The 26,562-nt window shown below is 37.4% G+C and overlaps 3 protein-coding genes and 2 non-coding genes across 5 annotated transcripts in view; 2 read left to right on the top strand and 3 right to left on the bottom strand.

The window, feature by feature from the left end:
• The window catches only part of LOC116178526, a 38,743-nt gene extending 32,719 nt beyond the window's left edge, over positions 1-6,024 (top strand). Inside the window, exons 2-3 of the mRNA XM_031498035.1 lie at positions 4,869-5,077; positions 5,217-6,024. Coding sequence (XP_031353895.1) covers positions 4,869-5,077; positions 5,217-5,834 — 827 coding nt within the window. The 3' untranslated portion in view covers positions 5,835-6,024. The remainder of the gene's footprint in view (positions 1-4,868; positions 5,078-5,216) is intronic.
• Positions 6,025-9,741: 3,717 nt separating this feature from the next.
• Positions 9,742-9,814, bottom strand: Trnak-uuu. Its single transcript has one exon. It is a non-coding gene; the product is annotated as a tRNA-Lys (tRNA).
• A 189-nt stretch (positions 9,815-10,003) lies between these two features.
• Trnay-gua lies at positions 10,004-10,094 on the top strand. The gene is given in 2 exon segments: positions 10,004-10,040; positions 10,059-10,094. It is a non-coding gene; the product is annotated as a tRNA-Tyr (tRNA).
• Positions 10,095-13,455: 3,361 nt separating this feature from the next.
• LOC116178189 (integrator complex subunit 9-like) lies at positions 13,456-24,502 on the bottom strand. Its single transcript, XM_031497614.1, has 15 exons — positions 24,394-24,502; positions 24,150-24,341; positions 23,902-24,104; positions 23,550-23,751; positions 23,257-23,503; positions 22,897-23,210; positions 20,069-20,171; positions 19,622-20,019; positions 19,424-19,576; positions 19,121-19,261; positions 18,843-19,063; positions 14,333-14,514; positions 13,819-14,283; positions 13,625-13,774; positions 13,456-13,572 (listed from the first exon to the last, which is right to left on the bottom strand). The coding sequence occupies exons 1-10, from the start codon at positions 24,400-24,402 to the stop codon at positions 19,145-19,147; spliced, it is 1,938 nt and encodes a 645-aa protein (XP_031353474.1). The 5' UTR covers positions 24,403-24,502; the 3' UTR covers positions 13,456-13,572; positions 13,625-13,774; positions 13,819-14,283; positions 14,333-14,514; positions 18,843-19,063; positions 19,121-19,144.
• LOC116179566 (dehydrogenase/reductase SDR family member 11-like) lies at positions 13,541-14,428 on the bottom strand. Its single transcript, XM_031499363.1, has 4 exons — positions 14,333-14,428; positions 13,819-14,283; positions 13,625-13,774; positions 13,541-13,552 (listed from the first exon to the last, which is right to left on the bottom strand). The coding sequence occupies exons 1-4, from the start codon at positions 14,426-14,428 to the stop codon at positions 13,541-13,543; spliced, it is 723 nt and encodes a 240-aa protein (XP_031355223.1).
• Positions 24,503-26,562: the final 2,060 nt, after the last annotated feature.

The following is a 26,562-nucleotide window of genomic DNA, read 5'->3' as shown; positions in this document are numbered from 1 at the left end:
ATCAAAATTAGAGAGATATAGGAGATATAGAAAAATGCATTTACAAAAGTTTCTTTATAATGATTGTTGAATAATCTGCCGTTTTCAAAATAACTATACCGAGTTGAAAAGTAACATTGTTTTAAATAGAACACAATGTATATTTTAATCTAAAAAGATAGCATGTAAAATTCCATTTTCAAAAATATACACTTATCACTAAAAAGTATTCAAGAAGATTTTAACACCTTAAAAAAATTCAAAAATCTTTTTAAATTTTAAATTTCTTTAATTTTCCTAAATTTTTTGCGCTTTTTTGAATCGCTTGAATCTTTTTAAATATTGTATACCTTGTGCTATATTTTTTAAAAAAGAATTTAATATGTTACCTTTTCCGATTCAAGTATACATCCCGATAACTTTTTTGCCTGACCCCGTATACTTAAAACGGCAGATTATTCAGCAATTATTACAAAGAAACTTTTGTATTTTGCATTTTTCTACATCTGTTTTAACTAAAAAAAATATAGGGCCTTTTAGAATTAACAATTTTTTGATTTTCCACCGTATCCGAGCGAATATTTTGAAATTTTGATTTTACCATTTTAAGTTTGGCCCAAAAAGAGCACAAATGGGGAGCGTGTAGAATTCGACCACCAACCACTTAAAACAATATCGTGACACTGTACAGGGTGTGATCAAGTTAAGTATTTTCTTGGATCAGATCATTAAGCCAATATTTTGAAAACGACAGGAGTAGATACGGCATGGACAGACAGACAGGCAATATCACTGGCCGAAATAGCGCCAGTCAAGCATATCTGATTTAGAATTTCAAAACGTACGAAACAAAATAAAAAAGTCTTGACTCACTACATATTTTCACTGCGAGAGTTTTCAATGGTGTCCATAGCCTTGTAGTGGCCATTAGAGCCTTTAAGAGTGAAAGGATCATTAAAGGTCTTCAAAAAACGATTTTAAAGTGAGAATTTTTCAAAGAGTTTCACCTTGGGGGCATAAACTAAAACAATTGATTATGAGGATAATCTAAGCTGAAATAATTTAAAAATCTGTTCAGATCTGCTTCGTCCACATCTTTCAATCACTTAGGGCGAGATGCCGTTGTTTAGTCGCCTCTTACGACACGCAGTGATAGCTGCGGTAGTGGAATTCTTTCCCGCCCCTACACGGGTATAAATATAATTTTCAATTAATTAATAATTTAAACCACCCGGATTCATTCCAAATGCCTTAATCCAAGCATCAACGTCCCAATCTGACATTGTTTACACAGCAATATTTGTAATCAGGAAATACAGGGCTACTCAAAACTATAAAAATACATTAAATATATTGAAAACGTATGTTGTTGGGCACTCCTTGTACCTATATTGAAGTCAATCAGTTACATTAAAGTAAGTGGGGGTCAAAATATGTACAGGCGATATCTATGGAATAGCTGACATTGCGCAGTCTGCGCATGCGCATATTAATCGTTAAGATTATTCTTGGTTGAGGTGCCAGAGCTATAAGCTACCGAATGCAAACACGAACGAAATCTCTTGAAAAGTAGCTAGAGATTTTCTGAAATTTTAACCACAGATGCTTCTAGTAAAGACAAGCATATTGCATATTCTAGAAATCAAATGTGCGCATGCGTAAACTGCGCAATGCCAACTTTCTTATTTATGGAGATATTTTTTTGAAATTTTAACCACAGATACTTCTAGGGAAGACAAGAATATCGTATATTGTTCGTGCGTACTGCGTAATGTCAACCTTCTTATCTATAAATATATTTTTGAAATGTTAACCACAGATTCTTGTAGTGAAAGTAAACATATCCGTTATATGACCTTTCGGGAAGTACCGATCAATTCATGAAAAATGTCCTAAAGTTACAAAAGCGAAAACCTTTTTACATTTTTTGGAATTTTAACCAAACATATCGCATATTTTAAACATCATTGTGCGCATGCGCAATGCTAAGTTTCTTATTTATAAGAATATTTATACCTTAACTTATTTCCTTTGTACACATAAACCTTTCGGGTTTCGCAAGAACATTTTTTCATTTTTTATATTCTCACCTCTTATGTACTCTATAATCCTCTGGTAGCTTTATGTGAAAATGCAGTCTTGCGTTTACAGGCAGTTAACAGCGAAATGAATTTGCAATATTCACAAGGAAATCATATCTATGTCCTTCCGTTCCTTAGTTCGATAACCCTTGAACGGAAGCTAGAGCCCTGAAACTTGGCATATAGATACCTCTTGCTCCAAGAAAGATCAACAAAGTTCCAGATGACTGTCGAGGATCCTTCGGGAAAATTCTTACAAATTAGGAAAGGCTATATCCAAAGACCCATTTAGTTCAAATCTAAATTTCCAAATTAAAGAATTTAAGAAAATCAACATTGTTACCCAGACTGTAGAAACCAAATATTTCATCGGTCTGTCTGTATATCTTAGTCTGCTAACTACTCCAACCTGCGATAAGTCAGCCATTTTAGTATTTAGAATCGGATTAAAGCGAACAAAATCGTTCGACATGCAGTTGTTTAGTCGCCTCTTACGATACCCAGTGCCATCTGCGGTAGGGATATCCTTTCCCGCCCCTACACGGGTAAAACAAATCTCTTAAATCAAATTTACAACACGAACATTATACGAAAAGGAAATCAGCTACTCAAAAGATCTTTAGCCTATGATTCCTTGGATTCATACGGTACTCGTAGGATTCTTAAGGTTCTTGTGCTGTCTACGAAGCTCAGTATCTCTCGCCCCCACCCCCATTAAACTAGATAATTTTTTAAAATAACTAAGATGTCGGAAAGAATTTTGGAATTGGGTTTGAAAAATACCCAAAAATCTAGGCCGAACGGTTACTTCCAAGAATCTATGTCTCAGATCAAAAAAGACACCCAAATTTTGGTGTAACTCCATTTTGAACCTTAGTTCATTTTGTTCATATATACAACCCGGTTTTTTTTTTAAATTCTCACCTCGTAAAACCATTCTGGGAAAATTCGAGTTCCTAATAGGATTCTTTTAAGATTCCAGAGATTCACAGCATTTCGATGATTCCAAGGTTTTTCAGATTTTCATGATTTCTAAAATTCCTACGGATCCTATGATCCTTGGATTCTTTTGGTATCTAGGATTGATAGAATGTATGAGGAACCCTGGAATTCCTAGGGTCTTCCGATTGTTTATAAAGCGTTATAAGAGCTTTTTTACTCCAGAACGGTTTTTAATATTCCTACGATTGCGTTTTATGGTGTTATATGTGGTCTATTTATTGTGGTTTCTGTGAAGAAAATCAGGGCGGGGGATGATATGATATAACTTTCCCACGAATCATCATCCAAATGCAATGCTAGTGCTATAAATAGGTAAACAATTATTAGAAAAGAAAGCACAAAAATTCATATCGTCAACGGGAAGTTCGCGGTTTCCCTGGCGTTCGACTATTGAAAATGCCGTTAAACTATGCCAACCTATCAAAATGACGCTCGGTTTTTTCTAATTTCGCGGATTAGAAAATCGTAAGTCATGGCGTCATATCGTAGTAACGACCCCTGTCCTCACATTTACCTTCCATGCAGTATTACACCAGCCGAGTATAATCAACAATAATAATAACCCAAGGCAAAGCAGGCGGATTTCCTAATTGTGGTCTTTATCTCGACGGATACCAAAGTGTGCTAATCGGATTTTTTTACTGTTCGTTTCGTTCTACGCTGCATTGTTGTAAACCTTTTACAAAAAGGGGGCCAGACGGCGCTACCACGCTTTAACACCAGCTCCGCTTGGGGTAACAATAATATGACAGGTCCATCGTTGGGCGCCTGCTCAATTACCGTCGCGACATTTTCCAAAAAAAAAATAGGACCCAGTCGTACGAAAACAAAGCAATTTTAGAGCACTTAACAATCTCGAGATAAGCGCTTGTAAATAAGCGATAAAGGAGTATTTTCGTACTGGGAGCGTTATTTAGAAGCCAGCCAGAATCGGTTACGATTGTGTCATTTCGGTAGCGGACAGGAAAACCATACTGAGCACATGATGTGTGAAGAATTGGTCCTTTGATTAATTAATGCTGCCCGCTTTGGAATGTTTTAATTAAAATGTAACTTATTTCCTACATACCAAAACCGTATAGTAATTGCAATTACGTTGAGCGTTATTAGAAAGTCGGGTAAAATTGAAAAAACGAGGTATTACGGCAAAGCAAATTAATTATAATTCGTCGAGTCTAATACGCACAGGTGGAGTATTACGTAACTTCTAAGACAATAGAATGTTAAAAGGTGCAAACCAAAACCGTTAAATATCAACATTCGGATAAAACTGAATGAACGTTTTTTATCAATGACACAATTACAATTTGAACTTTGAAGATCAACATTAATATTTTCATTCTGTTTACTGGTGATTTTAATGTTTTCCTCAAAATTGTTCGCTCCGGTGACATACTTTTACTTCTTTTATTTTAGAATTAGCAACAATCGCCTTTTGAAAGGTTAATTTTTTTATCATCGGGATGCATTGTGAAAGTCTACCTGACAATAGCGCAACACAAGCATTGTTATTGCTATAACCATATCGGCTTTTATTATAAATAAGTTGAGCGCCTCTATAAATAAAAATTATTGAAAGAGTTCATTAATAACGGGAGATTGTTATCGTTGTAGACTTTCATTTGTTTAATTACCGATTTCCGGTCTATTGGGAAATAAAGGAATGCGCCCTCAACCCTCGTTTTTGTTATGCTAAAGAGAAATAGGATATATTTGGTAATTTATTGTCCCATTCGGTGTCAACCCCTATTCACGCACATGTGTCGGAATGTTGTACCTGCTTTAAAATCTCCCTTTTTGTTGTAGGAGAATTACTCGTCATCTGCGCTAATGAGAAGAGATGGTGGCCGCGGAGAGTGATGGTACGCGGTGGACAATTGCTAATAGGCAGCGCACCTGGTGATCCGACATCGTGTAGCTTACGGCTACCGCTAAGACACCTCAGCCTCGCCGCCGGACCGCTACCGAACAGTTTATCACTGTACAAAGGACAAAATATTGCTCTTACCATACAGGTGGGTACACGACCGTTACGTTGAAAATCAAACCGTCCATTCAAGGTTTCAGATCTCCAATACTTTCAGTTCCGTATTTAAGGAAGAGATCGAATTACCCACCCTCTCAATTAGTTACAAGGTTTTTTTTCTGTTGCAGACCGCAAGTGAGCGTGCGTTCGACTTATGGGCAAAGACTATAGCGATCGAACTGATAAGGCAGACACCCCTCGAGGCCGTCAGATATTTGGATATATTAACGGTAGCGGGCTGTTGGAATAAGAAATATAATCAAGAAGACTGTACGCAAGACTGGAACTGTAACTATATAAAAAATCAGGATGTGCAATCGTTGTACGCGAGCGAGAGGCAAAGGGCGAAGCCGCAGCCGCCCCCAAGTGACGAAAGAAGCATAGAGGTGCTGCTGAAGAGATGCCAAAATGCGGACAACTACGTACCGGTCAAAGAAAAGTTGGTCCTTTTCGAATCGCTGTGCCGGTTCGGTAGAAAAGTGCGCAGTACCGAAGACGTTTCCGTGAAGATCAACGTGGAGGCCAAGCGGGCGGTTTCGATGCACGACCTGTCCAACAGTTCTCTAACGGGCGTACGTCAAATATGTAAATATTTCGAAAATAAGAGAGAGCCGCAGGAGGAATTGGCATCGACATACGGTACAATTCATCGTGCTAGTAGAAGACTGATTAACTTCAACACTCAGCTACGCGATCGCAATATAGACCAAAGAACTGATAAACAGAGTGATAGTTGTGCGGTGTAGTTGTAGTTGACGTAATTTAGATGTAACCAAAGTTTATTAGTTTTGTTAATGTTCAGATTATATAAGATTATCATTTTTGTAAAGAGATAAAAAAAGCATTATTCGTACTTAACTGCGTCTGTAGTTTAGTTTAAATACTCACGCCCATTTGATTTGGTTGCGAACTAATAAATGCGATTTATTTTATTAATTCTGCTCTACCCGACCAACCACTGCTGCTGCGGAAAAAACGACAATCAATTCAGTTTCTAAAACGCATAGGCAACACCACATACACCTAAGTAATCATGGTTGCAAGACGAGGGGGCGTGGCCTACGAAGTAGGGCTAGTCTTCTTGGTCCACAAGCCCAATTCATTATGCAAAATTGAAGTGTTGCTACGTAGGCGTTAACTGATACCTTGCAGCCCTACATTAAAAATTCCATAGCCGCCGTTAATATCTTCGCACAAATAAGGGTGATTTTGTTCATCAGTGTGGGGAATAAGTTAATTCATGGCTCATTATCTTTATGTAGTGTCATGTGACAACGTGACGTTACCGTAATCCAACAAGAAAAAAGATTTTTGCCCTTTAACGGCTGTTTTAGTTGAGTAACATTCATTTTGCACGACGCTAATACCGTAAGGAACGACAAGCGCCTGCGGGAGCCCATATCAATAAATTCAATTTTTCAGAAAACACCCTGTATATGCTGATTTTATTTATTTCATTAATATAGGGCACCAGACATTAACGCTGCCCATGTGCCCGATAACTTCAAAATTGCGTCCAGAGGTGACAACATTTGCTCGGAACAACCCAGAAAATCGCGAAAACAAAAACATTTGCGATTCAGATTAACAGTGAGACCTCTGGTGGCAGCGCATTATAATTACTACTGGTACAAGACCGCCATTTTGCTTTTTTGCAATGGCCAAAAGTAATCAATATTGCAGGTTTTACGGCTGTAAAGGTAAATATACTTGCAAAAATTTCATTTGCAGTCAATGTAATCAAGGACAGTTTAAAACGTTACATTTTATCACGTTATTTCCAAGAATTTTAAATGGGATCCAACCCACAATAAAGATAATTTAAAAAGTCGTCGTCTAACACATAATATTTCCAAAGTCTTTAATTGTAAACAGTGTAATTACATAACCAACAATAAGGATAAGTTAAAGAATCATTGTCTAACGCATAACATTTCTAAAGTTTTTATTGTGAACAGTGCAATTACACAACAAAAAATAGATATATACGTCACTCTTTGACACACTCCCCTTTGAATAACTTTCCATCACTGCTATTAGTGTAATTACGCTACAATTCAGCGTTCGCTTAAAGCGTCCCCTATTAACATACACCAACGGACGTTACGTGTACTCTTTGCGATTAGGTACGCCACAAATAGTAAGAAACATTTAAGTCGTCATGCACATAGAAAAGTACCGATTGTTTAATTTGTAGTTAGTGTAATTATACTACGAATAATAATGCATAATCGACGTAAGGGAATGTCGGCGAGTTATTGTAAAGTTGTACAAGTGCGCTAGAAATTGAATGATCAATTCTGATTTTTATTTGTAATTAGAAAATTAGATTAATTGCGTGTTCAAGCTAATTCAATTTCTTAAGAAAGAGGCCTTTGAAGTTTGATGTAGGATTGGAAATAGGCGTAGGTATACGTAATGAAAGTAAAAGTAAAAAAGTTGGAAAGTACTCGATGCGTCGAGCTACTTAGGCGCGTTTTTGTACGACAGATCGAGGTTTTATTTGCAAACTCATTTTATGCAACAGTTTAAAATATCACCTATATGCAAAGAATTGTGAGACAAAGCTAATGATTCAAACCCGAGGATTACACGATGATTCAAATGACACAAAAAGTAAAAATGACTTCCATAAGAAAAAAACGATGATTAACCGGAGACAAAACGTCAGACTTAAAATTTAAAAGGAACATCTTGTAGAGGGAAAAAAGTGGTCATAATAATGTGTCATTTATTTTTAAATATCTTTTTATCCTATACAAGGAGAAACTTACATTTTCTCGCCTGTGTGAGGACGCGAAAGAAGACAATTGCACGCATGGAGCGAGAAAATTCAATTTTGTCGGCTAGGCGAGAAAAAAAAATACGCCTTATGTAAGCTAGATGGCGCGGTTGTAATAAAATGTCAAAGAAGTTATTTCTTTTTAATTAAATAAGCAACATAAAATCGTCAACATTGATTATTTAATAATTAAATTTACCCTATGTTCACTTTATTTTACTGAATTCAAGAATTTATTTAATTACCGCGAACCTATACCTATCAATGTTTCGTGAATTTGAATACGTTCCCAATATCACGTGACCAATTCAAACGTTTCAAACAAGTCATAATCTCCCATTTATTTTCAATAACGAGCATCTGTGTCAATACATTTAACACCAAGATGTACTTTGCACTGTAAGTAGAACACCGCTTATCCGCAATAAGTAGCATTTTAACATACGAGACTACCCCGAAGTTAAAATGTGTCCAGTGTGACTGTAAGGAATGAATAAATCATAAATCTATTTATAAAACACATTTTTTAAAAATACAAGATCATCAAGGATTTAAAGTGTGCCCATTGCGCGTTCGTCACCAAGCATAAATCCAGTCTTAAAAGCATCTAACATTTGACAAGACATGGATCCTGCCAAGGATTTAAAATGTAACCGGTGTGATTTTGTCCCTGAAAACACACATTCAATTTTAAAACACATTTGTTAATACACAAGACCAGTAATAATTTCAAATGCGCCTGGTATTAATTACACCTCCTTAAATCCTGTTATTTTCTAAGGAAATAATCACGCGCCAGTGAAATGCCGGAAATGTCTCAGTTCGCATATGATTGGTATTCTCCACTTGGACTCTGCTCGGTTGCACCGTGACTCCCTTCGGTGACTCCGCACTGTGCAATCGCAAGCGCGCTAGAATTTTAATTTGCGTTGAACTGTATTATAAGGGAAAGGGGTAAATCTATGAGTAAAAAATATACTCGCGGGCCCACTTAGATTGCACCGTTTCGTAAATTTTTTTTCGCGTAGTCAGCAGGAAACGTGGAAATAAACAAAACAAACGCGTGCACGTTGACGCGTTAAAGCAAATCCAAATTCATGCGCTTGCGATCCGACGTTGTTGAGGGATTAATTTTAAATGTAAGTGTATAGGATAAAAAATATTGTGTGCACCACGGCACGAAAGTTGTTTTCCGGGCCTCAGGAAGTGGCCAGCCTCGGCTGCGCCTCGCCTGGCCATATCTTCCTTCGCCCCGGAAAACAACCACTTTCCCGCCTTGGTACACAAAGTACTATTTTAAATATAACTTCGGCAAAAATTCATTTTTTCAGGAAATCTCCGAAAGTAGTCGGAATTTTTTTCAGTTTCAAAACGGCATTTTGTTAAATATCAAAACCTAGATCAAAACGCAACTTTGCCAAATTGAAACTACTTCCCTATCTCTTACAGTTCCCGAGATTCCCATGGTGGCCCTTGAACTTGAATCAGCCGGTATAAAATGCGGGACCTTTTGAAGGAACCAGCATTTGTTTGTAAAAAAAAAGTTTTGCGTTTCATGATGATTATAATTTCATACGCCTTGGTAACCGTTTTAATAACAAAATATTTTAGGAACATTTTTCGGTGAAATTTGGGATGGGAGTTAGGGATGGAGTTCCGGATTGAGCTACAAACTTTATCCAACTATTGATTATAAGATTTTGTTCTGAAATTATAAAGTAGGTATAATCAAAATATTGGAAGTATTCATATCAGAACATTGGCGAGATCTGAAAAGGTAATAGGGGTTCTCTCACTATCCTATTCTTTGCACTATGTTATTTGCTTTCTGATCTTCGCTTCATATAATCAATGGATTAGAAAAAAAAGTTCGCCCGAGCAGGGACTTGAACCCTGGACCCTTGGATTAAAAGTCCAATGCTCTACCGACTGAGCTACCCGGGCAGTTATACAAAACGTTAGATAATGCCGTGTTTTAAACACGAAGTTTATTGAATCCAAAAACATGTTAATTTTTGTTACTCCTTTAATTGTTTACGTCATACTATTGTTCTCTGGAACTGCTAAATGATATAAATTATAGATGCTAGGAATTCCATATTGATATACCGCTAATTCTCAACGAACAATCAACCTTCGATAGCTCAGTTGGTAGAGCGGTGGACTGTAGTTGAAAGCACAAATTGTCATCCATAGGTCGCTGGTTCAAATCCGGCTCGAAGGAATTTTTTTAATAAATGCTGTTTTAGCATAAATATTAAATCTGATTGAAACTATTTTCATGTTACAGTTGAATTTTATGCGTCAAATAATAATTTATTTTAATGCAAAATAGAAAAAATAGTATAAAACCGTGTTTCATAAGACGCTTTATCGCACTTGTCGCTGCGCGGCTCGTTTTCTAAACTTCGACGCGTACGATAAGGCCGTTTCTTATGAAACTCGTTTCTTAATATACTATTAATACTGCTCGGTAGCAAAGAATACTTAATAAAACTCTTTTGTCAGTAGTAATATTTTGTTATAAACAACTTTTTATCACCCCCTCTGCCATAAACGTAAAAAAACGCGAAATGAAAAATTGTAATTTTTCTGACCTGGAAGGAAGAAAGGAAGTGTTAAGGGTGTTCACTTTTATAATTATCTTCGATCCGGCGAGATCGGCCCGAGAGATGAGGGAATTTTTCTAGTAGAAATGCGTTTTTCAACGGGAAATTGTTTTTCCTTGGTCAAGAATAGTAAATGGAGTTTCGGTACGGCAGATGTACTAGACGGGGGTGGAGGGGCGTATCGAGTTGAGTGCCCATCCGTCGCGCTGTGGTTTGCGCGGGGGCGCCGGCGGGGAAACATAGAGGGAGCGAGGATATCTCAACTTCGCCCCCGTTTGCCCCGACGCACCGGGGGTATGTGATGGTTTTGTCCGTCTGTTCCTCGTGTAACTCAAAAACGAAAAGAGATAGCGATGTCAAACTTTCGCCAATCGATTTCTAAGACTGGAAGGATAAGTGCTATTGAATATGAGCCGGATCAAAAGTCTGGTTTCCGAATGCGAGCTAAGTTGGAAAAAATTTCCCCTACTGAAAATAGTATGCGATTCTGCAGTTCGATGCAGGCTTTTAACCAGAAATACCCGTAATTTTGATTTTTACAGGAACCAATTAATAAATAACCCTCTAACTTGGTTTCATTCAAAAATGAAACTTATTGCATACCTTTAATTAGACTGACACCAAATCCAGGGGCTTCTTATGATAATAACGCACCTTTAAAATACACACTGACACTTTTCCACCCCTTAAAGATCCTTCCTTTAAAATGTGACTAGTCAGAGTACAACAAATCAATCTTACAACGGTTCTTAAAGTTATCGACACAATTTGACAAAAATACATACATATAGATACGATTAACCTTTATTCACAATTTTTTTCTCCGACGTAGAAGGGCTGGAATTTTTACAGCTGACTTTTTTTACTCATCAATCTGGGGTAGATATCAGATGTTATCAAAGGGCTTCACGCTGAAAAACCCGCCGGCTTGAAACCTCTAATCGATGGCTCTTTGGATTGAACTTTGACGACTGATGGGACAATATAGGCTTGATCCCGATGATAATTGCCAGTCAGTATAATTTTGTTTCGAGAAGTGCGTTTGCATGCACACTGAGATTAACCTCATTTTGATTATGATTTAATTTAACGTTTAGGAAATCTCCCAAAATGACACCTGGACTTTATCACCACGTAATTTTTTCAATAATGATGTTTAAAAAAAACCAACTGACTAAAATGGACCACAAGGTCGCTTTGAATCTACTTAAAACTGATTTTTCTAAGCTAGGTTAATCCAAACGCTACTCCAATATGGTTTCAGTTGGACGACCGCTGTTCGAATTCTCTTCAACCTTTATCTAGCTCAACTGCCAAAACGCTAATCTCCAATCTCGACGACGAGTCATTTTTTAAACGCATACTTAATTAATAATGGCGATGATATTTTATTAATTTTTACTGGGTCACCGGGCTTTCAGGGCCTGTCTACGTTTACGGAGCTTCTGAATCTGTGAAATCAGCTTATTTCCGCGCTCAATTTGCAACGTTGCATAAATAACTTAATACGACTGGTTTCCAACGTGTAATTCTACACCAAAATCAGACAAGGGGCCACCGAAGCAATTTAGAACAAATAATTCCTTGGCGAACATGACTAAATCTCGCTGTATGACAATCAGAAGAATACAAACTTGAACTCATCATGACCACTATTTGTTTGGTGGAATTCTCTTGAGACTTGACTCATTTTAAACTTAGAAATTTTTCTTCCGCATACTTCAAAGGAAAAAATCGCAAAAAAATGTTACGCAAGTAAATGCTCTCGTTACAAATTTCAACATCTTTGGGGATTCAAAATCTTGAGAAGTTTTAATTTCATTTAATTTATCGCCTGTTACGTATCGTAGCGAATATTCCAGAAATTCCTATACACATCGAGGTGTCATAAAATTCATTTCAAGACTGTTATAAATTTATTTTTAATTATTGTAAATAAATAAATCACGTCATTACATTTATGTTACACAGTATTCGCAAATGTGTGTTTTTTTTAGGAGTTTCAATGTAGTCCCTAGTTATGTCTTCGAATTTATAATCTTGTGATCTACAAATTGCGAGGTTTTTTGGTCTTAAGGATCTTTAGGTTCTACAGACCCTTGCACAGTGTTTTCAGTCAGTTCAATCTTCGCAGAGCAGTCTTCAAGCCCTTACCTTAACTCCATCATGTTTAGGTTCTCAACGGTTTTCCGAGTTCAAGATTTTCTCTACATTCTTAAGCATTAAAAACCTTCACCGCCAAGGCTGTCAAGATCTCCCTTGATGTAGCGGTCCTGACAGTTATCGCGTTTCGGGACAGCGGAGTTCAGAGTATTTGACGCTCGTGGTGTATTCAGCGTCTCAAGAGATTTCAGTCAGAACCATGAGATGCGTCTTCTAAACATTCAGTTATTCAGCTACCAATCATCAGTGCCTTCTGGCCGCTATTAGTTTATCGCTCAGGATTTTCAAATGAAACCAACTACTTTGTCAAGTTTAAGCTTTAAACTAATTGATGATAAAATTTTATGTGAACTATTAAAATTTTACACAATGATAAGGTGCAATATCGAATATTTTTGAAGTTTTTAAAATTTTCTGGAGCTAGTTTAGGGTTTTTTTTAGAATATTTTTCATGAAAAATACAGCTTATACCTACGTGAATTCCGACCGACCGTCCGTCGGAGGGTGTGAGCTCTCAGCACTCGTACCTCGTAGAAGCCCGCCTTTTTTAATTTAATAGGTTTTAACACGTAGAGTGGGCGACAAAAAAAATGTAGCATAAGTTTTCGTTCGTTTTCGCATCCCAGGTTTGTTATTTACTCATTAATTGAGAAGACTACTCAAGAATCACATACTTTGCCATATACGCCATCACATTATTAATGTACCATTGGGAATATTTCTCCTGTATCTTTCAAAGACGCTGCACGGTGAAACTAATAAAGTACATCTAGTAGGTATGGTGGAAGATTATTGTGCAGCAACTCAAAAAAATTAGTTGTAATTGGGGTTTAATTGTTTTAATTTATTTAAAGAAATTAAATGGAGTATTCCAGTCGACTTCTTTAACTAAATTATTTCACCGGTTGGTCTAAGGACAATGTCGTGAATCTATGGATAGACAAAGTCATTTAGTTGGTTATACATTTATAGGGCTAAGTACCTGAACATGAGGCGGTCTCGAAAGCACAAACAAAACCATATCTCCGATGTCTTCAGGTTTCAATGACTGTTCGAGTAAGGGTATGAACTCCTTTAACGCTTCATTGTACTGAACAAGTTCGGTGTGTTCAACTATTCCAGGGTTGATGCACTAAAAGTTGATCTTACTCGAAGAAAGTCGCGTGTAATTCTTACCGATATTTTAATTTCGCTACCGACTTCGAGCAGTTCTTGTCGCAACCCTTCCGTCAAAGATCGTACCGCATGCTTGCTGGCACAATACATTCGTAATCCCTTCACAGGGGATGATGTTATGCAACCTCCCAAGCTTCCTATATGTATGATTTCGCCAGGTATATTGTTCGCTCGCATCGATTTTACAGCTTCTCTTGTCATCATGGATAAACCCAAAATATTAATGTCCAAAATATCTTTCCAACACGTCGTCTTCCCATCGATAAGTGTAGTTTCGCGCGTCGTACCCGCGTTATTTACCAAAACGTGAGCCACTCCCAAGTTATCTTCGATCCATTTGAACGCGTTGAACACCTCGCCCTCCTTGGTAATATCGGCGGTTAGATGATAGAATCTACCCCTTTTCCCATCCAAAGCCAGCTCAAGCTCTCGACCGAGATCTTCGCGTCTGGCAATACCGACGACCTGAAATTTGAGTTACGGTCCCTGCAATAAGTTAATGGGAAGCACTCACACGCACTCCAGCCTCCACCAATTTAATTGCAATACCCCGGCCGATGCCAGAGGAAGTTCCTGTGACTATTGCAAGTTTTCCCTCCCATTTCTCCATGGTTGCTACTGTGAAACGTTTGGGTTGCCACTACAAAGTTATCTTCCTAACACACGATAAGAGCGTGTTTATCTTCCTATTATCGTCTGTTAATGAAAAACGAAGTCTAATACTAATCTAAAGTAAACGGATTACGCTGCAAATATCTAATTTCACAACGGAGCGACCTCAACCTCAACTTGTGCTTTTTTTATAGATGTTGATAACAGTAAATTGAGGATGTGATTATGATTTGTATGAAGTACGCGCACAATATTTGAATTCCATAAGGTTGAATCCTGGGACCCATATTGTGTTTTAACAATAATAAAATAAAATAAAAACAAAAACGTAGCAAATATGGGCCCTCGTTCGGCGTTTCCGGTTAAGATTTGAGAACAGTCCCACCATTAGGTGTCGTGACTAATTTGGTTACAATTATTTATCTCATCCGTGAGTGTCTCTTCAAAGCGAAAAGGAAAGTAGGAGGATTAAGGTAAGAAATGAAAAGAAGGGAAGAGCGACCGGATAAAGAAAAAGAAGAACTTATAGAAAGAATGAAATAACTTGAAGAAGGAAGTGAGAGAAAAGAAAGAGACAAAAAAAGAACATGCCGGCGGTAAAGCGTTTAGTGATGGAAAAAGAAAAAAACCAGCGAGAGAGAACGGAGGAATGACTAAAAGAGCGAGGAGAGAACTTTTGAATGGAAAAAGAAGAGAGTGGTTGAGGGGAAAGGCAAAGTTAAAGAGGAGCGAGATATACATAGATCACGAGTTGACATATGAAGAAATACGGGTTCAAAGAAATTAGAGAGGTTGCGGAAAGGGAAAGAGGAAAGGGCAAGGAAGTTAGATGGGGCACTACCATTCAATAACAATGGTACTACCTACAAACACTAACAACAGAAAAAAACAGAAAAACCAAAAAAATGGGGGATTAAACGAAAGAGGAGGACCTACACGCCAGAGGAGTGGAAATGTAGGGAAAGAAAATGATAGTAGGTATTAACGATATACAACAGAGAAGGAATATAAAGGACTTAAAAGATGAAATAGTAAATATGGTAGATTAAAGGGAGGAGAAAAGGCTCATATTAATGGGGGAAGGGAGGGGGGGGGGGGTTTTTAATGCCAGAACAGGAATTAAAAGAAACTGGGTAGATATAATAATAATAAAAATTAACAATAGGTACAATTTACGTTCCAAAAAGAAGGAGAAAGAGGAGGCTATGGAGGTGGGTAGGAAATGAAGAGATTAAAGGAGATGAGATCGAGCAGCAATTAAAAAGACTGAAGAAAGAGACAGCGGCAGGGAGGGAGAGACGAGATAGTTAATGAGGATTGAATTTTCGCCACAGATATGGGCTCAAGGAAAGGATGAGAGGAAACACAAATGGGTTTCAGAAAAGAAGAGGAAGAGAAATTAAATTTTTAGCATACAAAATGTAAATGGGACACATACGCAGGTAAGAGAATTAAGAAACCAGGTGTCAAATTCTTGACAGAATAGCTTCCTAGCTGAAACCAAAAATTGCCAACATATGTTTTTTTACGCATGCATTTTGTTTGCTTTTATTAGAGGGACCTACCATCCAATTTTCGTTAAAATTGCTCCATAAATAAGAAAGTTGGATGTTGCACATGCGCAACTCGATTTTTTGCGCATGCATTTTGTTTTCTTTTATTAGGAGGACCTACCATCCAAATTTCGTTTTAATTGTTCCATAAATAAGAAAATTGCATTTCTGCGCATGCGCAACACGATTTTTGCGCATGAATTTTGTTTGCTTTTATTAAAGGGACTTACCATAGAAATTTCGTTTAAATTGCTTCAGAAACAAGATCGTTGCGTTTTGCACATATGCAACACAATTTTTTGACTTTGACAATTTTTTTCTCCGTTTTTTGATAATATAACCCGGCCCAATTTTTTGTAGGTTGTACACAGGAAAATAAGGTCTTCCAAATAATAGAATAAAAATTTTAGGTTGCTATTTGAAAAAAAAAGTTCGATGCCGTTACGGCGCTCCAAAATTTTTTTTCAAAAATCCGGCCCGTTATTTTTCTGTTCGGTATGCCTAAAACATATATACAAAATTTCAACAAAATCCGTCGAGCCGTTTTCTCAGAAAATTGCCAACAAACGTACGTACGTACGTACATACAGACGGAAAAAAATTTTATTCTTTAAAAGTTGCTTAAAATGGTCTAAAACGTCGACATTTGATAAAATTTTGAAATGTTCAAAAAACGGCTATCGCAATAGCTACCTAGCACATGCTAGGAAGCTAAAAATGGAATGGCAGCGATGAGACAGGTGTGGGGAATGGGAGAGAGGGGGTTCACGAATGATTTTATAACAACAAAATACCTACTCGATGCAATGGTGAAAGGGCGTGCTCATGTACGGAGGGGAGATATGGAGGTGGAATGGAACTGGATGAAATACAAAGGATATATAAATGGGTATTAGGGTTAAACGGAAGGACACCAAATTGTATATTAGAGGAAGAAATGAAAATGGAAAAGATAAGGATAGCGTACGGGGGCGCAGAGAGCGGTAAGATTCGAGAAAAGGGGCGACAGAGAAAGCGGAATTGCTGAAGGAATGCTTAACAACGAGGATGAACGCGAAAGGAATGTGGAAAGAACAAAGACGAAAATATTAAGTAAGAAATGGACACGGACGTGCCAAGATCGAGAGGGAGTATAGGAGAAAAGATGAAAAATGAGGGAAACAGAGGTTGAAAATTGAAGATCGAGAGCGGATGTGGTAGTAGCAGTTATAAAGAGCTATAAATGATAAGGAAGTCACTAGCAACATATTTGTGGGAAGGAAGGAAAAATACTAAAACAATAGTCAGATTCAGATGCGGAAATGAAGAGAGAGAAGAAATGGAGACAAAAGAACGAAAATGTAGAATATATGCGGAGAGAAAGAAGAGGACATGGACATAGAACACATGGTATGGAACTATACGGAGGTGGAAATCTCAAATGACAGGGCAAAGTAGCAATGAAGTGGATGAGGGGCATTCTAAAGAAAAGAGAAGAAAAAATCTCAACCATTTGGGCGGCCAATAAAGATTGATTGATTGAAAAAGGTGGGCAGCAATCCATCTACCTCCCTCCTTCCCACCATTTTATACTTGAAGTGTCATGCGCCAGGAACCCAATCGCCTTAACACGAATGATTCTTTTACCACCTTCAAAACAACTAACCACCTCCGGACGTAAAAAGGATCAACTCGTCATAGTTTAGACAATGGCCGACTGAAGCCGTTCTCAACCCAAATAAAATCAAACATAAACCAAAAATTGGCAAATACATACTATAAAAAACATCTCTATTTTACGCATTTCATTAGGTGCGAAAGACGCAACTGAAACGCCACTGGAAATAATGTTTTACCGCGAATCCTAACAATTCAAATTATTCGCGAGCGAGTGCACATGCTTTGCTTTTCTTCGAGCGAGAAAGGGAAGGTGCCGAAGAGTTAGCCGAGGCTGAGGCGGCAGAACGTAGATAGCGTTTGGTGGTGTTAATTAATCTATAGTTAATAATGTATCCTTTATTAGTTTCTTTTTTAATTACGGTAATTAGCGTAGGATGTAAGATAATTGTTTTGTATTACAAACTTGTCGATTTGTTACTGCGTTTGTTTTATAAATTTGAATTTGTAAGACAATGTTCGTAAAATGAGTTAACAGTTGAGAAAGTGGCCGTACTTAGGGGTAGTTTTTATTTGTTATAGATAGCGCATACGTAGATTCATTGCGTGTCGCTTCAATTACAATTACTGTTTTGACGTCAGGGTTAGATTTATCATGTGGAAGGTTGAAGATTAGTACAGGGTGTTAATCCAATTTAGGGCATATTTTACGTAGGTAGCTCAAGTGTAATTTTCCACAGGTGTGGGCGGCTTTCAATTGAGATTAATGTACAGGGTGTTTAAATAATTTAGGGTATCTGGGAGATTTTGTGTACGTAGTTATAAGGTGCTATGGAACTTTCACATGTATTTTATATTTTAACAATTTGCAGGAAGGCGACTTCAAAGTTCAGTTACGATATTTGTTATCAGGTGGTATTATGGGTCGGGAGTTTGTGCTACTGCTTCCAAATTTCTATAATTCACGTAAATATTAAAAAAAACTGTCAATTCGGCAGACACCAGACTGAAACCAAAAAATCGTCTGCGTTGACCTTATGATGCGTGTTGGTTCTAATAAACGGAAATATAGTAATAATTTCACACACAAAAGGAAAAACAAAACTTTTTATACAGTTTGAAAGAGATAAACCATACACGTAGTGTGCAACCGATAGCAAGAACCGAGATGTAGAAAGTATCCAATGCAGAATCATTGAAAATATAATTACGAAATACATCTCAATTTTTGGCGGAGTTTGTACAAAATTAAACAGAACTTACTTAAATCAGCCATACAATGATGTTGGTCCTTTGAGCCAAATCAAATTTCTTTTTGCTTTTTCCCTCTTTTCGAATATTTCAACGACTTTTTAAGCAAACATTTTCACAACGGTCAAACAAACTGAAAGAAAATGACGTCACGGTAAAACAATAATAAAAAACGGCGCATGATGACTGACGTAGCGGGGAATGGATCAATTGCAAAAAGGCCTTGGAGAAAACTACAATAAAATACACTTATAACACAAACTTATTCTTTTGGACATGAAAAATATTACAATACTGTTTTCTTCGACTGCTCATTAAAACTGTTTTAGGCACTGCATAAGTATATTCCTTAAACGTAACCTAAGTTCATCACTGTTGCATAGCACGTGTGTGCAACTGTCCTCGATTTGAATGAGTGCATCTTCGTCTTGCTAGAAACAACATATATAACACCAGAATATACAAGGTGTCCCAACTAAAATTTATACTCCCAAAAATCTTAATCTCAATCTTAATATGGAAATCAACATTTGACGTATTTCTTTGGTTAATAAGTAAATTTCAGTTGGGACACCCTGTATAACAAAACTCACCAAATGTATCATAACGCCATTTCCGCTTGGCTCAACTTTGGCATCGATAATGCCTTCCTGCGCTAACTTTTGCAGAAACTCAGTCACATTTACCAAACCCCATTCGTAATGTGTCCCCTTTTGTAATTTATTCTCGCCCCCTGCGTCAAAACTCTACAAGAAATTACCAATTTCAAAATACGAGAGAATGGCAACTACCGTCATGTTATGCACGTTGTCTTTAATGGTGAGTGCTCCGCTCAAAGCAGATAGGCTGATACCCGTTTTGACTTCAATCGGATTGATCTTCTGCGCCACCTCGGTCTCCATAATAATTTGCCCCTGTTTTCGTTTCAGCGGTAGGTTGATCACTTCGCCCCACTTGTACGGTATAAGGGTCCTATCGGAGTTGTTCTCGATCACCAGTTCCGTTAGCGTCGGCGCCGACACGGGCGGCTGCGTGTAGCACTCGGGCACGACCAAGGTCGTCGGCTTGAGGTCCTTGATTAACTTGTTCGCCTGGGTGAAGTTGAGGGAGGTGTCGATCGCGCAATGGGCGACCTTCATTTGGATAGGTTGGAAGGGCGCAAGCGCCTCGATGTAATCGAAGTCGGGTTCTGTGCGCTCATTTTTAGTGACATCTCAACGATTAATCGGCACGCTTACCTGTGAAGACGATGCAATTGCGTGGATTGTTTCCCCATAATTCGATGAATTGGACAACGTCGCCGAAGCGTAGACTCGGATGACCGCAAAAAACTACACAAGGCTAAAAAGAAAATTCCGAGTGAAGATCTATAGTCCGTCTAACCTGGACTTTACAGTACAGGGAACATAGTACCTAGGGCACTGCAATCCTTATGGAAGTTTTTAGAGCGGCGATGCCGATTTTAATTTGAATTCTAATTATCATTTTGGCGAAATGTAGAAATAATCTATAAAATTTAAAAAAATTGGCAACGGCCGGGAATCGAACCCAGGCCGCCCGTTTTCTACAAATCTCTAATGACATTTGGCATCGCTGTTGACCTGTACTGTAGTCAAGGTGAGACAGACTATAGATACATTTTTTTTAATACTTTGAAGAGTGGTATACAGCGTGGTAATTTTGCCTGGAACACTGAATATACAGTGTGTCCCCGGATGGACTGAACAAGAGGGAAACAATTTTTAATTTTAACTTTACGCAAAAATGTCATTCTTTTTCTTAAGCTCTAAGGTGTCTTTTTTAACTTGATTTGCTTATCAGGTTGCCATGGAAGATTCAATGATAGTTTGATTTAATCAAAAACATGCAACTTAGAAAAATTTCCGCCGTAGATTTTGCGTTTTTTGTAATTTTCTCAGCTGCTAAAAGGAATATCTAGATTTTTATTTCAGAATAGGTGGTTTTGAGGCAAGCAAAAATTTTTATAAAGAATGACATTTTTGCGTAAAGTTAAAATTAAAAATTGTTTCCCTCTTATTTATCTGTACAAAAAATAAGATTAAGAATAATTAGAAAAAACAAAATCAAAATAAAATATAAAACTCGGTGAACACAAATATTCAAAAATTTCGGAAACATCGCACCATAAAATCAAAAAATCTAGAATAATTCGCAAAATTCGGAAAAATAGATACACAAAAACGAATTCATAAAGATTGAGGAGAAAAATGATGTCAGTAGTATTGAAAAAATTCTTTTTTCAAATTTTGTTCGAAGAAATTTGATATCTGTGCAAAAATAAAATTAAAAAAAATTGAAATATATAATAAAACATGAAACTCAGTGATCATAAACATTCAAACATTTCAGAAAAATTCCAAAATAAAATCTAAAAATCTAAAACAATTCGCAATATTCGGAAAAACAAGCAAAAGGGAAGATGCATAAACATTTAAAAACATGAGGTAAGAAATGTTATTTCCCCGAGGAAGAAATGCGGTACCTGTTCACAAAAATAAAATTCAGATAAAAAAAATCAATAAAAAATAAAGTTCAGTGAACACATTCAAAAATTTCAGAAAAAGTCCAACATCAAATCAGAAAATATAGAGCAATTCGCAAAATTCGGAAAAATATCCAAAAACGAAGATAATTAAAAATTGCTAAAATTGAGAAAAACGAGGTTGTTAATAAATTTTAAAAATTTTGATATTTAAAAGAGAAAGTAATTATTCATATTTTCACAAGTTTTGTTTCCTTGCAGAAGAAATTCGGTCCCTGCATAAAAAAATAAAATTAATAATAATAATAATAAAATAAAACTCAGTCAATACAAACACCACATCAACATATAATCAGAAAATCTAGAGCAATTCGCAAAAATTCGAAAAAAATACCCAAAAACAAAGATAGTTATAAATTCCAAAATTAAGAAAAATGACCTTGGAGTTGTGTTAGTAACATTTAAAAATTTTGATCTCACCAAATAATTCTTTCTACATATTTACAAATTTTCTTTCCTTAGGCTTCTTCGATGTCTGTACAACAAAAATTTAAAAAAATTGGAAAAATAAAAATCAAAATAAACCCAGTAGAACAAACATTCAAGAAAAAACATAAACATAAAATCAAGAACAATTCGCAATATGCAACAACGAAGATAATTAAAAAATTCATTAACTTTGAGAAAAATGAGGTTAAGAGTACAGATGTTAGTAATGTTTAAAAGTTTCCATATTTCACGAAAAATTGGTAACACCATTTTCAACCGCTGGCCGATAGTAAAAAAACCCCTCGAAAAAACCATTCATCAGTTTTGTAACCGTTCCCGTGGGGATATTTAAATTATTATTGGAGCATCTGAAAGCTCTCGTCATTTATAATTTTCTGAATTCCGTTCCGATTATTAATTAATTAATTTATTTATTTATTTATTATCCCTCTCTTGTTCTGGGCCCTCAACAGGCTTGCGATTGTAGTTTCACAATGCTAATTTAAAACCAGGATTAAGTAAGCAAGGCAATGCAACATACGTAGATAACGCAGGCCTATGCCTGGCCCGAAAATTCCAATTACCAATGGGTGGACTACCGAATTTTGAAATTAGAACACAGCATAATTACCGATAGGTAACCAATTAGATGTGTTGCAGCAAACCTCGCCTGATTTGGTTGACCTTAGTGTCCTTGGAAGCGCGCTAATTTATCAAGATATTTGACCCGTTTTCCAAAATTTTTAGGACATTAAAAAAGTTGTAATTTTTGACCGCTTTCATACTAGTTCGCTGGGCGAGCCCGGTTTTCTAGCCTTTCCTTTCCGCGTTTCGAGAATTTTACAAAGGTAGAGAGTGGTTTAAAGGGGATCATTTGATATTTCTGCATTTTGCAGTGTGCATTTAGGCCATATTTAATCTTTATCTACCGTACCGTTTGATTTTCAAGGTAGATATGACATTTTTCATTCTGTTAATTATGGGGGGGGGGGGGGGGATTTTTTTTTTTTTTTTTTTACTGGTAAGGGTGTTTTCATATAATCGCTAAATTTATCTGACAGTTAATTTACTTACCTCCTGAAAATCTGTACTGAAACCTTCGGAATAGATATGCTTAAAATGTTTCAGTTTGGAATTCTTCAGCAGCAATGCGTGAGGAAATGGCTCGTCGGGTACATAGACCCGATTTTGTTTGGCCGACGACAGCCACTCGGCCAAAATGTTCGAATACGCGAGCGACATATCGGCAACGGGCGAAATAAAAAACATCGGGCAATTTTGCACTCCCAAATCTTGCATTTTGATCGACAGACACTCGAACAAATCATAAATCACACCAGACGGATAGCACGGTATTAACGCGTTACCTCCACCCCTCAAAGTGAGACCTAAGCATTGAATTTAGTGACATCAGGTAGCCGAACCGGAACTTACTGACGACCACGCAGAGCAGTCCGAGCATCGAGTCCGGGTTACTAATGGGAGTTTGTGTTAGATCTGTCATAATTAACACATCCGCATTTTTTAGCGCGTGATGATCCATAGGTCTCGGATGGGTCGTTAGTGTGCTGGATCCGCTGAGGTAGACGACTTTTTCGTGATCCGACGTGATTATCCAATTACTGGAGCCCAAATTGTAGCCGGAACTGGTGGGCAAAACTTGCAATGCGCCGTAGATGTCCTGGTGAATCATAATATTAGACAAAGCTCTCTTAGATACGACTTACAATTTTCTCGTTGTACCCCACCATTTGAATACGCGAGAGACTTTCGTTGACGTTTGCCATGTTGTAAATCTGCCTCCACGATTTCGGCTTAAACGACTCGTTTAAAGGATAGGGAAGTTTGTGAACAATATTTTTCCACTGTGATGCAAAGTTAGCCTTGGGACATTGCTCGATGTGCGTCACCAATTCTTCTAACAGTAGCCTACAAAGACAATGTTGAGGTTCTGGAAATTTTGGATTGCTCTTTTCTTTGAGAATACGTAAAAATATTTTATAAAGTATCATTTAAAAAGCTCCATTTAACAATAATGCCAACTTCAGAATAGGTAAACAAAGCTTGAGTGTTTCTTACCGCCCAATTTGCAAGGTGGGCTCAGTGGCATACACCTTCCCTTGAAAACCGGTACCTTCCGTTATAAAAGGTAAAGCCATCATGCAGAGGTAATTCGAAATCAGGATAACGTCAACTTGGGCAAAATCGATTAGCTTGTCTAACGGCGGACAAAATTCCGGAAGCGAATCGATAAATATACGGTCCCCATTCTCCCGTAGCTCCTAAAATGCGCGTTTTACAATTGCGTTGGAATCAAATTAACGTACCCCCTCGACGTCAGTATCACCACCGTCGTTTGGCATCCATACGGGTAGATTGTGTAAGCGATTTGAGTAGACGTAGGATAAAGGTAAAAAATTCAATACAGATTGCATGGACAAGCCGCAGTCGAGCATCAAAGTGATTTCTCGGAATGTTAAGATGTGGCATGGTTTGTTCGGATCGTTGCTTAAGCAGTACTGAAAAGGTATGTTTAGATGGATTTTTGATGTTAAATATGGAGTAAATTACCAGCTTCATTGCGTATTTAATTATAATTGCTTTGTTTATTTACATGCTATAAACACCGAAAACAATGAGGTTATGTTAGAATTGTGCTTCATGTACAGGGTAATCAATACTATAGGATGTTTCGTAGAAATCTAAGGATTAGTGATGAAACTGCAATTGCGAAGAACGTGTAGTTTTTTTTTAAATATGGCTACTATATAATTGATGTTGAATCTGTTCGCTAAAGAAAATATTCAAAATGTCATAGGAATAGCTATAGAAAATGACTATTGAACGTAAATAACTATCTAAATAAGTTGGCCTTCGCCGACGTCTTTGGGACTGTCTAACGAAAGAGCGTTCTTGACATTCTGCCAGCTGTTGTTGTTCAGTTTCTTCTTCATAAGGACATCTGCAGATTGTTCTACTATACCTATACACCGGGAATGTAAGTAAGTAATCAATTCAAGTCAAGGTGTCCATGCGGAAGGCTGCGCGGCACTGGGGTGCAGTGTCGATAACGGTGCCCCTCAGATACCGAGTGGTAGCTCCTTCACCTCGAAAGCAAGCGGCTCTAAGAAGACATGAGATAGTATCCCAATACTCGTGGGAATTGTATGAATAAAGGGTCCGATAAAGGAGTAGCTGCTCCTCGTAAAAGGGGACGGTTCCAACAGGGGACCTTATTCAAGGATCTGGTGGTGGACCAGCTCCTATTCGCAAGAAGAGTAGGACTGGCGCACAGAAAGTGCCGACTTGAGGGTAAAACTGGGCTTTGCGCCAAAGCCTCTGCTTAAGCGGTGGCTCAGAGGGGCAACCCGACGTCAGGGACCAAGCGTACCTCTGATCGTAGGGAAGCACTCCAGTGAACCACGAACCCGAGCACGAACCGAGCAGCCTAACTGAACAGCCTTGGCTGAAGCCCCACCCACTCAAAAATAAAGACAAAATAAATAAATAAATAATAAACCCATATGGACAAGTCGCTGCGGCGGTGCTTGGGTGGTCAATTGTTCCGAAGTCACACCCAGAGGTGAATTTTTTGCGGAAAAGTATGATGTAGCTACTAAGCACGGATTCTGGCAGGGACCAATTTTTCCCGAGTGCGAACATTCTCTATAGAATAAACCCATAAAGAGCGTTTAAAAAAGCGGCAGAGCACCTCGGTGTGATCCCACGAAGTCATTGGATTTGACCCATTTTCAAATGGCTTATTACATGTGGTATATATGTTAACTGTGCAAAATTTGAACTATAACTTCAAACGATTGGCAGAGGCAGAGAGGTGTGACCCTACGAGGTCATTGGATGTGACCCATTTTCAATAGACTTGTTACATATAAGTCTACTGTGCAAAGTTATTCAACCGAATAGGTTCAAGCTTATTGGCAGGGACAGAGAAGCGTGACTCCACGGGGTCATTGGATTTGACCCATTTTCAATAGGCTTATTACATGTGGCATATAGGTCAACTGTGCAAAGTTTGAACCAAATCAGTCCAAGAGTTTGACAGTTATCGTGTTCACGGACAGACGCACACCATTGACTCCCCTATAAAGCTTGCATCGCTTTGCTCTGCCGCTTAATAAATGGACGGTGCCCATTCGCACCTTCTATGGGCACTTTTTTCGAAGAATCTGAATCTGTTATCAAAATTTCTATAGCATGCTTGATGTAGAGGCTACGGGCGTCAATCGCCATATGGGATTTTACGGAATAAGATAGAGGGCAAAAAATAAATAAATAAAATCAAATGTTTTATATTCATTTTTTAACAAAACATCCAGAGGTAACTAGATCTTGCTGAATCAACATGACTATATACATTTCAATGAATTTCTTTTTTGTCTTATATATCATTCCGTAAAAACCCAATATAGCGTGCATAAGAAATAAACAAGTAGTAACCTGTAGCTTCAACATTTAGCCTGTTATGGAAGTTCTGATAACAAATCTAGATTCTCCAAAAAATAAATAAACAAAGAAGTTAGTAGTTTCCAGCCTTTAGCCTTCTTAAGAAGGATTTTCAAAATTCCAATTGGCGGCATAAGTTTTAAAAAACCTTTTGCATTTACACTCATACTATTGCATTTTAAAACATAAATATAAAAAAAACACTATTATGGTATTTGTGCAATTTAGCATTTATTCACTTTATACCTTTGATTATAAAGTAAATCTATATTCAAA

This window comes from Photinus pyralis, unplaced genomic scaffold, assembly GCF_008802855.1.
Source record: "Photinus pyralis isolate 1611_PpyrPB1 unplaced genomic scaffold, Ppyr1.3 Ppyr1.4_LG8, whole genome shotgun sequence".
NCBI lineage: Eukaryota > Metazoa > Arthropoda > Insecta > Coleoptera > Lampyridae > Photinus > Photinus pyralis.
The sequence above is the reverse complement of the archived record's forward strand: the minus strand, read 5'-3'. Positions and strand labels throughout refer to the sequence as shown.

What these genes read in the sequence shown, in the direction of transcription:
- LOC116179566 (XM_031499363.1), bottom strand. Translation starts at nt 14,428, where the DNA reads ATGGAGAAATGGGAGGGAAAACTTGCAATAGTCACAGGAACTTCCTCT. An exon ending in TGGTGGAGGCTGGAGTGCGT is followed by an intron (nt 14,284 to 14,332) that starts GTGAGTGCTTCC and finishes CTCAAATTTCAG; the next exon opens with GTCGTCGGTATTGCCAGACG. An exon ending in GTAGCGAAATTAAAATATCG is followed by an intron (nt 13,775 to 13,818) that starts GTAAGAATTACA and finishes ATCAACTTTTAG; the next exon opens with TGCATCAACCCTGGAATAGT.
- LOC116178189 (XM_031497614.1), bottom strand. An exon ending in GTGATACTGACGTCGAGGGG is followed by an intron (nt 24,105 to 24,149) that starts GTACGTTAATTT and finishes CGCGCATTTTAG; the next exon opens with GAGCTACGGGAGAATGGGGA. An exon ending in TCAGTACAGATTTTCAGGAG is followed by an intron (nt 20,172 to 22,896) that starts GTAAGTAAATTA and finishes TTTTCTTTTTAG; the next exon opens with CCTTGTGTAGTTTTTTGCGG.